Source organism: Stenella coeruleoalba, assembly GCF_951394435.1.
Source record: "Stenella coeruleoalba genome assembly, chromosome: 1".
Taxonomy (NCBI): Eukaryota; Metazoa; Chordata; class Mammalia; order Artiodactyla; family Delphinidae; genus Stenella; species Stenella coeruleoalba.
Genome location: NC_137169.1, coordinates 138,198,376 through 138,215,381, shown reverse-complemented (window position 1 = coordinate 138,215,381; position 17,006 = coordinate 138,198,376). Strand labels below are relative to the sequence as shown.

Genomic DNA, 17,006 nt, shown 5'->3' with positions numbered 1-17,006 from the left:
GTGTGTACACATGTGTATATATATAAATTACTATTATATATTATAATTGTTGTATATATTATATATATAATATATTTACTCGTATGTTTTTCTTGAACACACGTGGTTCTGGTTCTTTTAAATACTGATCATTATCTGTATTTACAGATTAAAAAATAAATTAGGTTGGTGTGTACAGCCAAGAAAAATGGCCTTAAATTCCCGGGGCTTTTTCTGACGTCAATGCTGTTTGTCTCCATGCATTTCCATGGAGCTCTCATGCAGCAAAGCACATGAAAGTGTGGGTTTACTTGAATTTCAAACACACTTGTGAAAAGTCTGTGTGTCATTTATTATCCATAACCATCAACGAAAGGAAAAGTACGTGAATGTGTGACTTACGACTAAAGCAAGCCTTTAACTCATGTAAGGAGTTTGAACATAATCAGAGAAATTATTGATTAAAAAAGGCTAACAGTAAGTGAGTTCATACTGTGTGACAGGCATGGTTCTGAGAGCCTAATGTGAGAATAAGTGGGTCAGTTCTTCATAACAAACCCATGAGGCAGGTATTATTATCTGTATCCCCACTTTACAGATGGGGAAACTTGGGGGCAGGGAGGAAAGTAACTTGCCCAAGGTCAATGACTACTAAGCAGGTGGCGAGCCTACCCATCTCGGGCAGCCTGGTGTCAAAGCCCACTCTCCTTATTATAGTCAAGTGCTCTCTTTCATGGGCATTGGCCAATGTTCCTTTCTATCAAGTGGGGAAAGTACAGAAACTTCCAGCTTGCCACCAAGCATGTTCCTGTGTAGAAAATGTTCTCACTGTATTTCAAAAACTATGCACCCTGAACGGTTAAAATTTCCATGAAGCAGTCTTTGCCTATTTGGTAAGTACATAAAGATTTAAATGCCTTTGAATAGAAAATATATGGCAAGCTCTAAGGAGACGTTTAGAAGGGTACTAGTAGGAGTTAATGAATATCTGGGGTGGAAGACAGTAATGACATTTTCAAGGCACTTAAGATGTAACAGCAGCTAAAAATATTACATTCATATAAGGGCTTCTTCTGGTTTTCAGGCTTCTGAGGTTAGAACGAGCTTGAAAACTCTTTATAGGAGCAAAATTACTTGATTCTGTTTACATCTAGGAAAAATCCCCTGTATATTGGGCATTTTACTCTCAAAGTACACCAAAACCCATTGTTATGGTGGTCCTAGAGACATGGCTAAAATTGGAATTATAAGACGATAATGATGGAAGTTTAAAACATCAACATAGACCCAAGGGGAACAACATAATCTACACTATGACTAAGACTGTGATACTGAAAGATATTTTATTTATCGATAATACTAAATTTTTATCATTGCAGTATCATCCATATCAGTGGTTCTCAAACCACTTATAAAATATTGAAGTATAGTAGCTGGAATATAGTAAGAACGCAATAAAATTAGCTATTGTTATTATTACTATTCAGGATCCATTGGAATGGCATGGAAAGGTTATTTAAAATGCAGATTTTATGCCTTTATCCTCTAAGATTCTGACTCAGATGTTTTGAATAGTAAGAGTTATGTAAATAACTGCATGTTTTTGCTTTTGTTTTTGTTTTTGCCGTACTCGGGCCTCTCACTGTTGTGGCCTCTCCCGTTGCAGTGGAGCACAGGCTCTGGACGTGCAGGCTCAGCAGCCATGGCTCAGGGGCCCAGCCACTCCGCGGCATGTGGGATTTTCCCGGACCGGGGCACGAACCCGTGTCCCCTGCATTGGCAGGCGGACTCTCAACCACTGCGCCACCAGGGCAGCCCTAACTGCATGTTTTATACAGTGAGCAGGAGAATATTCACAATATAGAGGTGCTTCATGCACGTAGTAAATTGCAATTAAAACTAATCATGTTCACTTCCCTGTAGTTTTTTCAATCCACTATCAGTAGTCATAAAAACATTCCTACGCTTCTCCATTAGCATCCTTTTTCAAAGGCTCTATTTTGTGGTCCTACTAGAGCTATTTTTTATATCCATTAATGTTGCAATCTTCCTTTAAATCCAATGCAAATGAATTTTCCTCTGTGTTTTGGAGATGCTGGGCAACATCATTTGCTGAAGAGGTACCACCTCAGATCATGGGCATTTATCTAGGACTAACACTTGGGACAGCACTCACCTCTGGGTTGAGAGTGAGCAGGCCATGGCGTGTGGTCTCCCAGGTTATGGTCTGTCCAAAGCCCTGAGCAGAGAGGTCAGGAGTGGGGCTGAGAGTCAGCCATCCTGTGAGCCCAAGTGTCCCATCGTTGGACCGCTTCCCCGTGAACAGCTACTGTCTCTCTGATCTGTCAACTCAGGGTTCTTGTCCACCTTCCAGTTACTTAGAGACCGGGGGTAGGATGGGTGTGGGGAGTCGCTTATGATTTTCCCAAAGGCAGGGAAGCAAGAAAAGGAGGCATCACTAGTCTTCCCACAGACAGGCCCTCTCCCCTGTTTTTATCCTCGCAGCCCATTCATATTTTAGAGGTCGTTGGGGAGTATTTCCGGTGGGAGGGTTTCTGACCGTGCAGAGTTGGGAGAATGGCGCAAACTTTGACCAAACCCTCTGACTGCCCTGAGGGTAGTACTGTGAGGACCCCACACTAGAGCCCAGGCATCTGCACCCCCAAAGGCCTGAGGCCAGAATCCCATTTCCTAAGGAGGATTCCTACTTAGAAACCTCATCCTGTCACTTTCTGGACTTTTTTTTCTTTATCTCCAGCGTGAAGGAAGCCTACCTCTGTGGCCTTTCCCAGATTTAAATTTGCATCTTGTGTATTAATGTTTAAGACCATTTCTTTAAAAAAAATTTTTTAACATGTTTACTTGTAATAAAGTACGCCTAACGTACGATTTACCATCTTAACCATTTTTAATGTACGGTTCAGGCATCTAGTACATTCACGTTTTTGAGCAACCATTGCCACCATCGATCTCTAGAACTCTTCATCCTACGAACCTGAAATTCTGTACCTCTTGAACCATCACGGGACATTTCTTATACGGGCACACTGACGTTTGCCAAAGCTATCTTTCCACTGTTCACATTTTATTGATAGGGAAACTCGAGGACAGAGGAGTTAGGTGACTCAGCTCTGGGCCATCAGAAGATTACTACTGGTAAAGAAATTAGCATCTGCATTTTCAAGCAGATGCTTTTATATTGAGCTTCATTGCTTTCAATTCCATTCACCCAACTTACTGAGTATCTACTGTGTGTTGAAGATAGACTAGCAGTATTGGTCAGTCGGGCCTAAAGGAACGTGAATAATAGCAAAGGCATTTAAAAGGAAATAGACTTCGACTTAAAGTGTTAGAAGACAGAATAACACACCATATTAATACTGAAGAGAACAATACGGTCATTGTTACCGTTAACTTATTTTACTGTTCGGCATTGCATTATGTTTTATTTCCATTTCCTGCCGACGTGTTTTCATCTTGAAAAGAACTAATCGTGTGTTTGGGACCTTTCAGACTTGACAGTGTTTTGTTCAAGAAAGAGTGTGTGCTCCAGCGATCTCAAACACAGTCTGTTTGTCCCTTCTTTGACAATTGTGGGCAGTTTTCTGAGCAGAGTACTGCCAAACCGCACAGAACTGATCTCTGTTTACACAAAATAGCAAGTTATTCAAAGCCACTGCTGTTCCCCGGCTGACAGGATGCCCTATGGTTCTCTAAAAAAAAAAAAAGCCGTGCACACTTCAAACCCACCTCCTCCACATTCTCTGTTAAACTTCCCAGAACTGAATGCCCCGTGGTCATTCTAAAGTTGACTGAGTAGAATACACGTTCCAGGGAACCTCCCGTGTTGCTGTTGCCACAGCTGAATTTGGTCCCTGTCATGAGAACATGAACCTAAAACTGGTGATCGTTTTGCACAGTCGAGATTATGGAACTCAGTGAAAATGGTAGAGCACAGTCGTAGCTCCCTTGTTCCCTGATTTAACTGGGATTCGTTCTCTGTCTATGAAACGATCATTACGGAATTCATAGCAATATCTCAGGATTTTAGTATATTTTGAGACTATATTCTTCCTCCTACTATTCATAGGAACCTCGAAATGTATTTTTTCCCCCAATAAGCTTCTTGAATAATCATGCTCATTAAAATACTAGTTTTTGGCACTTAGACACTGACTTATACAGGTAACTTAATTTTCCAGGATTGAGGGACGTGTAGATACCCCCTCACGATAATGTGTACTTGCCTAAATTTTATTTCATGGGAATAAACATAAAAATGTGTTCCTAAAGAGATATAATACATACTTTTCAGTTGAATCTAATTCAGTCGAATTACAATTATCAGCTTATATATTTTTTCAAAATAACATAAATATAACTATTTCCTGCAACAGCTTAGCCTGAAAAAAAAAGCAGGGGGAGGCATAAAGGATCTCCCAAACAAGACTTGGAAGTTTAAAAATTATCTTTAAAGCCCCCCCTTGCACAACTTCATCAAAACGTAGTACTACAGGAGGCAAAAAAATGATTGGTAATTAATGATTCAAGCCTGTTATGTGACATTCGTCCCTTACTATTTGCTAGGTTTCGGTGGTTGCATGAAAGATGTGCAGTTTGCACAGGGTGCTGTCGTTAACTTGGCATCTGTGTCCAGCGGTGCTATCAGAGTCAATCTGGATGGATGCCTGTCAACTGACAGTGCCGTTAACTGCAGGGGAAATGACTCCATCCTGGTTTATCGGGGAGAAGAGCAGAGCGTTTATGAGAGTGGTCTCCAGCCTTTCACAGGTAATGTGGAAATGCTCCAAATTCAATGTCCCACGTCCCCTCCTCGTCCCCTCTTCCCTCCCTGCCAGCCCACCACGAGCCTACACGAGTCGTATGTTAACCTTCTACTTCTTACTTCCATTTAAGAATACCTGTATCGAGTAACAGCCTCCCACGAAGGAGGTTCAGTACCTAGCGACTGGAGTCGGGGCCGTACAACAGGAGCAGGTAAATACTATTTATCTTAACACGTGTATGTACACACAAATGCACACGTCGGTGCATGTAAAGGAAAGGAAGGACTCTCACCCGTGAAGCAAGCAGTACGTTTGTAATCTTGTGACAGAGCACGCCCTGGAGTGCAAAGGCACCCGTCGTTGGTAAAAATGCTTAGCAGATCCTTGCTTTTGATTTTTCAAGTATTTAATAAGGATTTTTTCAGGCTTGATTCTTTCCTCTTCAGATGCAGAAGAAAGTAAGTTCAGGTTGCTCTTAAAGATGAAATAGGCCCACATCGACTGTCATTTATCTAAGAATAGGAAACCTTTCCCAACTGCTTAGACCCCGAAAAGCTAAAATCAGGATTACCTTTAGGTAGGGGTGATAGACCCTTGCCTCCCCAGTGGAGAGCACATTTGAAACCTGCACCCTGGTTGCAAGCGGATGTGTCTTTTATCACATCATGGCAGGTGTTTGCCGTGGTGTTTACTGTTAGGGTCTTAGAATGACTCTCCCATGACAGAAATTGCTGAGTGGTCTAATTTTTGTTTGTTTGTTTGTTTTGAGTTGAATGCGGAAACAAAGAGGAAACAGACTACTATATTAGAGCTAATCTCAGATAACTGATTTGTAAGTGCTTTGTCCTTCTGACAGGGACCACAGAATCTGTTCACATATTACCATCACAGGGAGGCATTCATTAAAAAAAGTTTTGTGAAATCAGTAGCCTTCTACCATTTTGGAGAAAATATTTATTTGTCAGAAAGACAAATACATTTCCATGTGATTGACACTTGTGCCTCTTGAAGAAAATTATCCTTAGCAAGTCACGATTTGTCTAAAGATGTGTTTTGTACCAAGATACCCTCTCATACTTCTTATCAATAACGGGTTACTAACACAGGCATCCTTTGAGGAATCTTTTTAATCTAAGAGATAATTAAGTACTGAGATGGGCTACTAATAAGAATTTTCAAAGCTGTCTGCCTACAGATTTTCCAGAAGAGGCCAACTTGACACTTTTCCAGGATGATTTAAATCATCATCTATTTGTAGGCAACACAATGCACGGAGCGATCCCTTAAAATCCTTTTCAACTTTAGAGCTTGGAAAAAGCTCTGATGTAAAATATTCATTTGTTACTGGCATGTCCTCTGCCCCTATCTCACACTTCTCTCCTTTATTAACAAATATACTATAAAGCCTGCTTTCAGTCTAATTCAACAACGTAAATAGGTGTCTAGAAAGTGCATCACTTACGTAGCTTAATAGTCTCCATTTTGAGTACCACCGAGAAAGTAGGCAAATAGAGCTCTGAATTTATAGCCATGATCTGACCACAAAGTCTTATGCCATAAATTCATATTTACAATCTGACCACACCACCAAGCGGCTACATGCTCCCATGGGTTGGAGAATAATTGCACTATTTAATTATTTTTGAGTCAGTTTTGCTCTGTCCCTTATGAGAAGACCATCTGTTAGACAGGACTCGACTTTGCTCTGGACCACATTTCAGAACTAATAAAATCAAAATCACTCCCATTGTCCCATTACTTGCAACTTGATTGTGTAGCCTGTGTGTTTCCAGAAGCGCCTGTGGTGTTTTACCTCCTCAGACAGTGGTTCTCCGCCTCTGTGCTTCCTCATATCCCTTACGTTCACATTGTTTCCCTTAAAACTGTCCTGTTTTATTGGCCTGAACAGTAAAGGCAGAGAAGGAGGCTATTTGATGGAGGGAAACCAGAGTGATTCTCCATCGACAGGGCTCAGGAGTCCAGGAGTGGTCAGAGCCTGTCTCTCATCCATCATCCTGCCATGAAGTTCCTTGGGCTTCTTCTCAGTGTTCCCAGTGCAGTCAGCTGTGCTGAAGTCGTTACTGATCAGAACCATAGAAATATCTAATTAATAATTAAAGGTTATAGATTTTTTAAATGAGGGCATTTGGCTTATAAGTGAGGTTTCGCAGCAAGTTCCTTTAAACTTGCCTCGTTTGGTGGTGGTATTTTGTGGTGCTCTGAGGAAAATGATTTTGTAGAATCTCAAGGGCACCGGCTCCTCTACCCCGCCTAAATGCAATTAGGAATATATCCTATCTGGTAGAACTTTGCTTTTTTTAAAATTAGTTGGAAAAACAATTGAATTTGGCAAACGGGATCAGACCTTCAAGTACAATACAGTCACCACATTTCTGATATTTTTTGGCTAATACATCGACAATATAAAAGTGTCAAACCACTATGTATAATAACAGTCTAATTATCTTGCTTCAAAGGGGTACATCATTATGTTGTTTGAACTTGTTATCTGCCTACCATCCACCTCCTTCTTTATGAGTGATGTTTAAAACATGTCGGATACATTAAATGTTTTTGGAAAACCTGGACTAGGCTTGAAAGAACGTGATGTCAATGGAGTTTTGATGGTTTTGAAATATCGCTTAAACTGAATGGCTCAAGATGTGCAGTCATATTAAATCAGTGCTGAAAAGTTACAACTCTAATAAATTGTATTTATGCTAATGGTCGAGTCTGATTTACTGCGGCCATTAAAAGTGAAGAATACGAGCGATAGTCTTCTCAGAACTGCCGTTTCCCCTATTTTCTCTTTTATCCTTTCACAGCTCCACAAAGTGTGCCAACTCCCTCAAGAGTCCGCAGCATAAACGGCTATAGCATCGAGGTGACCTGGGATGAACCTGTTGTGGTTAGAGGTGTAATTGAGAAGTACATTTTGAGAGCCTACAGTGAAGATGCTACCGGTCCGCCCCGCCTGCCCTCTGCCAGCTCTGAGCTTGTTGATACCAGCACCTTCACAGGTAAAGGCGACTCCTCAAGGGAGTAGGTCTTATTAATTTTCTTTTTGGTTTGACTTTAGATAAAAACGTCCTTCAAGGCTTTTTCCCCAACGCATTAAAGATTCCTATATTTTGCCTGATTCAAAACAACAAGGATTGGGCTTCCCTGGTGGTGCAGTGGTTGAGAGTCCACCTGCCGATGCAGGGGACATGGGTTCGTGCCCCGGTCCGGGAAGATCCCACATGCCGCGGAGCGGCTGGGCCTGTGAGCCATGGCCGCTGAGCCTGCGCATCCGGAGCCTGTGCTCCTCAACGGGAGAGGCCACAATGGTGAGAGGCCCACGTACCGCAAAAAAAAAAAAAAAAAAAAAAAAAAACCAACAAGGGTCATCTAATGATATGGACACCTCTATCCATCTCGGATGGAAAGGATAATTCTATAATGGTTATGGGCTCTTATGGATAGCTTCATTACAAGGATGATATTCTTGCCATCCCCAAAAGATTAGGTCACAGGGCCCTCGTGCCCTTAATCAGGTCCTTGTACCTAGGATCTTTATACATCCTAAAACGATGTATCTTTTAGCAATCCTACGTGTACACATGGGGCCAGCGACCTATTTCACCATGCAAAAGTTCGCTCGTTGGGACTAGCCCAAGTTCACAGCACTGTTATTTATTGTAAAATTGTTGATTAAACCTAATTATGTCAAGGTAGAGGAGTACTAGAGCACCGGCAGTTTGACGGGCAAACCAGCGAATCAATTTCTCACGGTGTGGCACGCGCGCCGTGCAGAACGGCTGGAGTGAAATACACTCAGGCACATCGCGCAAGGTGCTGTGCTCAAAGTCCCGCACGTGTAGCAAGACAGCAGTTTTCAGCCTCATGAAATGTTAAGGCCCATTTAAATGGAAAGTCAAATGTAAGCCTTTGACCAAACAAAAGTAAAATGCATCAACAAATTTAATAGAAAAAAGTATTTTTCCTCTGTCAAAGACTTTCGTAACTTGACAAATTTGCTGGATTATAAAGCAGCCTTAATTGTCTTTCTAACACATCTATCGGTCAACTCTCTCAAACTTTACTTCAGTTTTTTTAGATTCCTTAGAATCTACAGCCCAAATACACAACCAATTAAAAAAAAAAAAAAACTGGTATCTTTCACTTCCTTCCTCCCTCATTTTACCCATCCAATAAAAACCCAATCTGATTAAGCCTTTGCCCAGGCTGTGCATTGCAGCTAAGTGGGCTGGAAAACAATGAGCAATTTATCACTAAAATGTCTCAATCCCCATTTTCAGATGGACACTCAGTAATGACACCAGTCCTACCATATGTCTGTAATTGCCTTCTCCCGTTCTCCTCATTAAATATTTTATATTTTTTCAAACTCTCTAAATGCTAACCTGTCTTCCTTATCACACTCAGCTGATAGTCTTATATACTAGATCATCTTAGATACCAAAAAAACTCCAGAATCTATCATAAAGAATTTCTGTCACTTTCTTACTACCAAATATATGCATTAATTGCATTTTTTTTGACTGACAGGGTTGTTATTAGGGGTTAAGTGAATTAATGAATGCTAAGACATTTTAATGGGTTTTGGGCATATAATAGGTATTTGCCATTATTTTTACTTTTTACCTTCCTCTCTTTTCCTTCCTATTTTCACAGAGCTTCCCTTATCCTATCAAAAATAAAATCTTCAGAAGTCCTCTGGACCCCAACTCCTCTTGCCTTTGTAGACCTGTTACTGGTGGTCTCTCTTCCTCTCACATATTTTTAACCTCTGTCTCCTGCAGTCGTTCACAAAGTGTGGTCCTTGGATCTGTGTCAACAGCCTCACCTGGGACCTTTTTATTAATGCAGATTCTCCAGGCCGCCCACACCTGCTGAATCAGAAGCTGTGGGGTAGAGCTCAGCAATCCCCATTTTAACAAGCCCTCCTCTTGTGATGCTGGTGCATGCCAAAGTTAGAGCCACTGCCCAGCTGGATTCTGCCCAAGGTCATTCAGACTCCATCTGTCAACACCCATTGTCAAACATAAACAAACCCAAAGCAGTGACAAAAATCTTCCTTTGATCTAAAGTCCCATCCAGCTATTGTGCCTTCTCTCCTCTTCCCAAACGTGCCTCTACCAAGAAGCATCTGTGGCCTTGTTCCCATTTCTTCACGCGGTCTGCCTTCCACTCGCTTGCCTTGCTGAGGACACCAACAACTTCCATGTTTAAATATCCAAAGAACACTTTACAGCCCTGGTTCCACAGCTCGATAGCATTCTACACTGTGGATTTTTTTTTTACTGTCTCTTGAAATGTTTCTTCACTTCTCTGACCCTTCTGGTTCTGGGCCCCCTTTTCTCAGTGTCCTTTGCCCACTCCCTCTGAAGCTTAACTCTGCATTTTGGAGAACCGCAGGGTTTAGATCCGGGACCTTTTCTCTCTCTCTTTTGCTAATTTTTTTTTTCCCTACAGTCTTGCTCCAGGAAAATCATCGACTCACAAAGCATCCAGTATCCTACAAACACTGTTGACTCCTAAAGGCACGTCCTACCCAGACTGCCAAATGTGTGTATCCAGCAGACATTTGGAAAAATTGACATTTCCAATTGACTTCTCGTAATCTCTAAATTTACCATCTCCAACCTGAAGTCCTCCTCCTGCATTCCCAATATCAATAAATGACACCTCCAGCCACCCAGTTAATTAAGCTTGAGAATTTTTCTCAACTTTTACATTCTGTTCACACCTCGTACATCCATGTTGTTTATTGATTCCATTTTCTAAACTATGTGCTAAATTGATCCGTCTCTCCCCTATCTACTGTCCAAGCCAAACCATTCCAATCTCTTACCTGGACAGCTACAATACTCTTCTATCTCATGAACACCCCCCCGCCCATGACTCTAATCCACTGCACAACCAAACATCATGGCTCTCTGTTTAGAATTCTTCAGTTGCTTTCCACTGCCTCTCTCCCAAATTCACTTTGTCTCAGTCTCCTCTTATTTTCTGGATTTCCAACTTTTGCTGTTATAATTAATATGATTTTTTTAGAAGTCTGTATGTAAATCTTTGGAAGAATTCCTGACAATGACGGTAGGATAAACCCCTTGAAATGGAACAACTAGGTCAAATTCTCTTAAAGCATTAGTCAGTCTTGGACTTTGAGGTCAAGCACACATTGATGCAAACCTCTGCTGCCTACCCTCCCTGTGACTTTGGGGAAATTATGTATTCTCCTGGATCTTTTTTTAGTGTCTTAACCTATGAAATGGGAGAATAATATTAACCTCAGAAGAATATTAAAGATATTAAGTGAGATGATATTCCAAGTCTAACAATTTTCAGCTGTGCAAACTTGGACAAATTAATTAACATCTCTGTGCTTCTGATTCCATATGGGTAAATTGAGAATGAAATAACTACCCACCTCATAGGATACCTGTGAGGATTAAATGAATCCATGTATATGTAAAACACACAGGACAGCACATGACACACGGATCGGATCGTATAAATGTTAACTATCAGATGTTTTTAAAGCATGTAGCACAGTGCTTAGCATATGGTAATTTCTTAACAAAGGTTAGTTATTTTTATGTTGCCAAATAATTGCCAAAAAGACTGTACAAATTATACTCCCACCAGCAAGCCGAATGCAAGATTTTGTTTTTCATTTCATCCTAGTTGACAAGTTTTACAGGTAAAAGAAACTTTGTAAATTTTCCAAATATATCAGAATATTACTTTAATTTGATCTTGCCTCAAATTTAGATTACTAGAGGCATTAAGTATTTTCGTTGTTTCCTGGTAATTTGTACTTCTTTTATGACATACGTAGCACATTTCACCCTCAATTTTTCTATTGGAGGAGTCACATTTTTCTCATTGATTTAAATATCTCTTTATATATGAAGAATATTATACTTATGTTTGCCTTATGTGTGGGAATGCCCCCGTTTTTCATTTATTTTTATTTACATTTTTATGTGCAGATTTTAAAGAACATTTTCTATAGTTAATATAACACCTTTAAATGTTTTTGTTAGTTTTCTATGGGTAATATGAAAAAAAAAAACCTATCCTCACCATTCAGGGTAGACTAATACTTGTTTATATTAGATATACCATATTGATTATATATATATATATATACACACACACACACACACACACACACACACACACACACACACATACATATATATGATGCATATCCTCTGAATTAGTAATTCTAAATTTGAGGTAAGATCAAATCAGAAACGGGACAGGGAGGCTTTTCAAATTACACCAGCCTTTCCCAGATTCTGAAGGGTATCTTTCTGGAGAACAGTACCCCTGAGATTGAAAACCAGTATAATAAACTATTGGATGTTACTGTAGGGTATTTCAAGCATGTGAATGGTGTACAGAGAGAAGAAAATTAGAGCACCACTGACCAACTGTTATTTATTTTTATATACCCAATGTGTAAAAAACTAAGGAAAGGGCTTCCCTGGTGGCACAGTGGTTGAGAGTCCGCCTGCTGATGCGGGGGGCGTGGGTTCATGCCTCGGTCCGGGAGAATCCCACGTGCCATGGAGCGGCTGGGCCCGTGGGCCGTGGCCGCTGGGCCTGCGCGTCCGGAGCCTGTGCTCCGCGGCGGGAGAGGCCGCAGCAGTGAGAGGCCCTAGTACCGCAAAAAAAACCCACAAAAAACTAAGGAAAAACTCTCAATTATTGCAACTTGGTCAATTTCTTGGATTTGTCAATTATCAGTTTCTTTGGTAACTTGCTTTTTGTTTGTATTTTTCTTTTTCTTATTATTTTTACATTCATCATTTGTGTATTAACCTTTGAAGTCACATTGCTTTAAGTGTATCTCTGTAAACAGAATCTAGTTTGATTTAGTTTTACATTCAACTTAAAATTCTCTGTACTTTAGTAGAGGAGTTTAACTCACATTTATTTTTATGATTTATACAATTGATTGCTCTTATTTCTGTCATCATATTTCATGCTTTCCAGTTTTGTTTGTTATTGTGTTTCAGTACTTTCTGTTGTTGTTATTCCTTTATTTCTGTTCTTGCCTGTGTGGACTATGAATTCTTTAACTTTTTTCCCCCCAAAGGGTTTTAAAGATGTATCTGTTGCTCACAGTTGTGAAATGAACAGACAAGGAAATACATAGGAGGTAATCTTAAAGATTGTGGAGAACTCTGGTACTGCCAGGTGGACTTTTATTGTGACGAATTCAGTCTATTGAGGGAGGGGAGTGTGAATTGAAAAGCCCCAAAGCCAGGCTAAGTAAGTATCAAAGCCAGAGATTTCATAGTAAAGAAAAAAGAATACTAGAAAGTGAGGGGGGAGGGGGGAGAAAGTAGAGAGCCAGAAACCTGGATTTGGTGGAGATGTGAGGAGTGTGGAGATTGGTTGGTGGTAGCTGTTTTGCCAATTAGTTGAGATAACAAGGTACCAAGAGAGAGGACAATAGAGTAGTTCATGAGTAGTTTTGCTATTGATCTTGAAAGTAATCCCCCTTTAGCATTTCTGAGGTGACATTTGTTGAGATTTTTATGTTTAATTTTTGGTTGTTAGAGTGGTATTTGTTTGAATGAACAATACTGATATTGGATGTATAAGACAATTTAGGTTTGTTGGTTCACATAGGGTCCTTAACCAAGTAAGTGATCATAAAATGTGTTGGTTTCTTTTCATTACATTTTTCTTCTGTTATCTAATGAGCTCTTCTTTCTTCACAATTGGGTCTTTCTTTGGCTTGGAAAGTTTGCTATTGTGTATATCATCATTACTTCTGGTAAGAAATAACAGTTTCCAATATTGTATATTTCTTCCCAGTTTGTCCTCCTCATTTTAGCAGTCCAGGACACAGCTTGCAGAGTCAAATCAATCTAGTTATGTCACTTATCAACTGTCTGATCTCAGGCAAATTTAAAAACATATCACTGTATTGGAGTTTCCTCATATATAAACTGGGGGTAAAAACCTTCTTCGTGTTATGGAATTGTTGCAAAGATTAAAAAAAACAATGAATTACCTCCATAGAATATTTTGCTGATAAACAGGCACATAGTAAATGTTCAATGAATTAATTGTTATCTTTATACTATTCAGTTTCTGAATTCTGGGTTTTTGCTTCATAGTTTTTTTCCTTTATCATTTTCTGATTTTGGCAGTATTGATTCTGCTGTTTGAATCTTCTGAGATGAGTACTTAATTCTTCTACTTCAGTCTTTTTTTAAAAAATTTATTTATTGTCTTTTATTTTTGGCTGTGTTGGATCTTCGTTGCTGCACGTGGGCTTTCTCTAGTTGTGGTGAACGGGGGCCCCTCTTCGTTGCGGTGTGTGGGCCTTTCACCGCAATGGCTTCTCTTGTTGTGGAGCACAGGCTATAGGCACGCAGGCTTCAGTAGTTGCAGCGTGTGGGCTCAGTAGTTGTGGCTTGCGGGCTCTGGAGTTCAGGCTCAGTAGTTGCGGTGCAGGGGCTTAGTTGCTCTGTGGCACGTGAGATCTTCCCAGAATAGGGCTCAAACCCACGTCCCCTGCATTGGCAGGCAGATTCTTAACCACTGCGCCACCAGGGAAGCCCCTCCTTGGCATTCTTATAAGGTAATAGTTCTCAACCATGGGTGCACACTGACCCACCTGGGGAGCTTTAAAAAATATTGATGTCCAGGTCTCACCTGCAGAGTCTGACGTTTTGGTTTAGAATATAGCCTGGGTATTGGTATTTTAAAAGTGTCAGCAGGTAACTCTGTTGTACAGCCAGGATTGGGAAACACTGTTCAAACACTGATCACTGTTTGACACCAGTGATCAAGTCTCTATTTTAACCAGAAGTTCTTATGACAACTTCCACCTCCCAACTGCAACTTGCAAATACAGGACAAAAAAAAAAAAAAAGAAAGAGAAATGCCTATATAAAAATGATGAGGGCTTCCCTGATGGCGCAGTGGTTGAGAGTCCGCCTGCCGATGCAGGGGACACGGGTTCGTGCCCTGGTCCGGGAAGATCCCACATGCCGCGGAGTGGCTGGGCCCGTGAGCCATGGCCGCTGAGCCTGCGCGTCCGGAGCCTGTGCTCTGCAGCGGGAGAGGCCACAACAGTGAGAGGCCTGCGTACTGAAAAAAAAAAAAAAAAAAAAAAGATGAGCTATTAAAAGTAAGTAATAAAATTAGCAAAGGAAAATCACAGGACAACAAAAAATTAAGTGAAATGATTCTTGGGAAGAAGTGGGAAATTATGGTCAGACTTTACAAAATGCAGAAGGCAAAAGAAAATAAAAAGATGAATATTAACTAAGAGAGCTGGAACACTAGAAGCGTGAGACAGAATATTTACCAATCACGAATTTGGCTACTGGAGGATTAAATGTGATAAGTCCCAGTAGCATGGAGAGTCCAAGGGTTAACAGCCCCACTCAGGTACAAATGGGCCCCTTTGGGCCACAGAGTCTGGATTCTGTGCCCTCGGAAGGCCAGGGTTCAGAGCAGGGAGTTCTTGAAAGTTCATTTCCTCAGCTGCAGCCTCAGGGTAGAAAGCCCTGCAGTTATCACTCCAGTGTATCTTTAGACTAGTTGCAAAGGGCTCCAATTAACTCTGCATAGCTCCTGCTGATTTTCCCTCCAGCACTTTCAACGTCCAAAGCTGCTGCCCAGAGAGACAGCGCTGGCATTTCCCTTCAAACCCAGGGCTGCTCAGAAAGACCCCTCCCAGTCTGATTTGAAATTCTGTCAAGAATGAATGCATTCAAGAATTTGCACATATACAATTTTTTTTTATTTCTTTCTTGAAGATGCTTAAACATGTAGACTTAATTATTGGCATGATTAGTACAGCACCTGGCATAGTGCTAGGAATGTACTTGGTACACAGAAGATATTTTCTCAGTTTTATTGTTACATTACATTGAGCTAAGCTCTAGGAGTTATATTCCTTCTTCCGGTAATGATAATCATATTTATTATTTACTATAGCTTAGCTGATGCACCAATAGTAATAATCTTTCAGATGACCCACGTAAATCTAAATTTATGGAAAAAAAAGAAAGACATTTTAATTTATCATGCAACTGATAATATAGCTTTTGCTGTGAAAACTGGTTCAGTCCTCATATACAGTAGACATTCATTTTCTTCTACCTGAAACAAGTGGGTTCCATATTGAAAGTCTCTCATTTTTCTGTCTCTTCCACAGCTAGTAGTAATAATTAGTGAGTCTCAGCTCTACTGGTCATAAGGTGATTCCTGGATTGCTTATAAAATGCAGATTCTTGGACTCCGTGCACAAGAGTCTGTGTATTTGGGCTAGGATTGAGAAATCTGCCTTTACCAAGTGTTCTAGTCCATGCTCTTGCAGAGGTCAGTGGACCACATATTAAAAACCACTGGGGTGAGGGGCGTGGCCAGGTGAGAAGGGATCATTTTCACCTGCTGGGCTTGAATTTACCCCTGCTTTGTTTGTTCCTGCCCCTTGTTCCAACAGCATTAGCTTTGTGGGCAGAACGGTGGTAGGGCAAGTGAAGAAATAGAGGCAGTGTAAGTAGGGCCTCTGACCCTTAAGGGTGGTGCTTCTGAAAGCTGCTAGTGCAAAGGAAGTGAGAATTACTTGGGATCTCTGTAAACTGCAGATTCTGATTCAGTAGGTCTGGGACTGTGGTGTGAGATTCTGCATTTCTAACAAACCCAACCCTCTCAGCCCCCAGGCCACGATGCCCATTAGAAAGGCAGAGAGTTCTCTACTTACATACAGAATGCAAAATGCCCATTAGGTCCAGAGAAGAAGGAGACCAGTGCAATTCCACGCATGCAGTATAATTGTAATTAGTCTCGTAGTGAAGTCTCATCTGTGTATTTCAGTTACATACATTTAACCACACACCTTGGAAGTGGGGAAGGCATGAAAAGAAAGAGTGAAAAAACTCTTAAAGTAATCTTACAGGCAAAGGATGCCATCCAATCCCGAAACTATCGATACCTGTTAGAAGGAAAGAATGTGTGAATAATTTTAGGGTTTCCCAACTATTGACAGAAAAGGGAAACTCTTGTTTGTAGACACCATTGGGGTGTCTACAAAAAGAATGAAGAACTGAGAGCCATAGAGAATCATTGATTCATGAAGACTTGCCTGAGAAGCCTGCAGAGAGAGAACTGTAATAAAAACTTCCCTGCCCTATAATTTTTTTTCTATTCAGCTGAGAAGTCTTACTCCACAGTTGTTAAAACTGCCTATGG

At 40.7% G+C, this 17,006-nt stretch overlaps 1 protein-coding gene across 1 annotated transcript in view; it reads left to right on the top strand.

Moving 5' to 3' along the window:
- USH2A (usherin) overlaps nucleotides 1-17,006 on the top strand; it is a 785,755-nt gene that overhangs the window by 304,390 nt on the left and 464,359 nt on the right. The window contains exons 27-29 of the mRNA XM_079900731.1: nucleotides 4,567-4,770; nucleotides 4,897-4,977; nucleotides 7,592-7,786. Coding sequence (XP_079756857.1) covers nucleotides 4,567-4,770; nucleotides 4,897-4,977; nucleotides 7,592-7,786 — 480 coding nt within the window. The remainder of the gene's footprint in view (nucleotides 1-4,566; nucleotides 4,771-4,896; nucleotides 4,978-7,591; nucleotides 7,787-17,006) is intronic.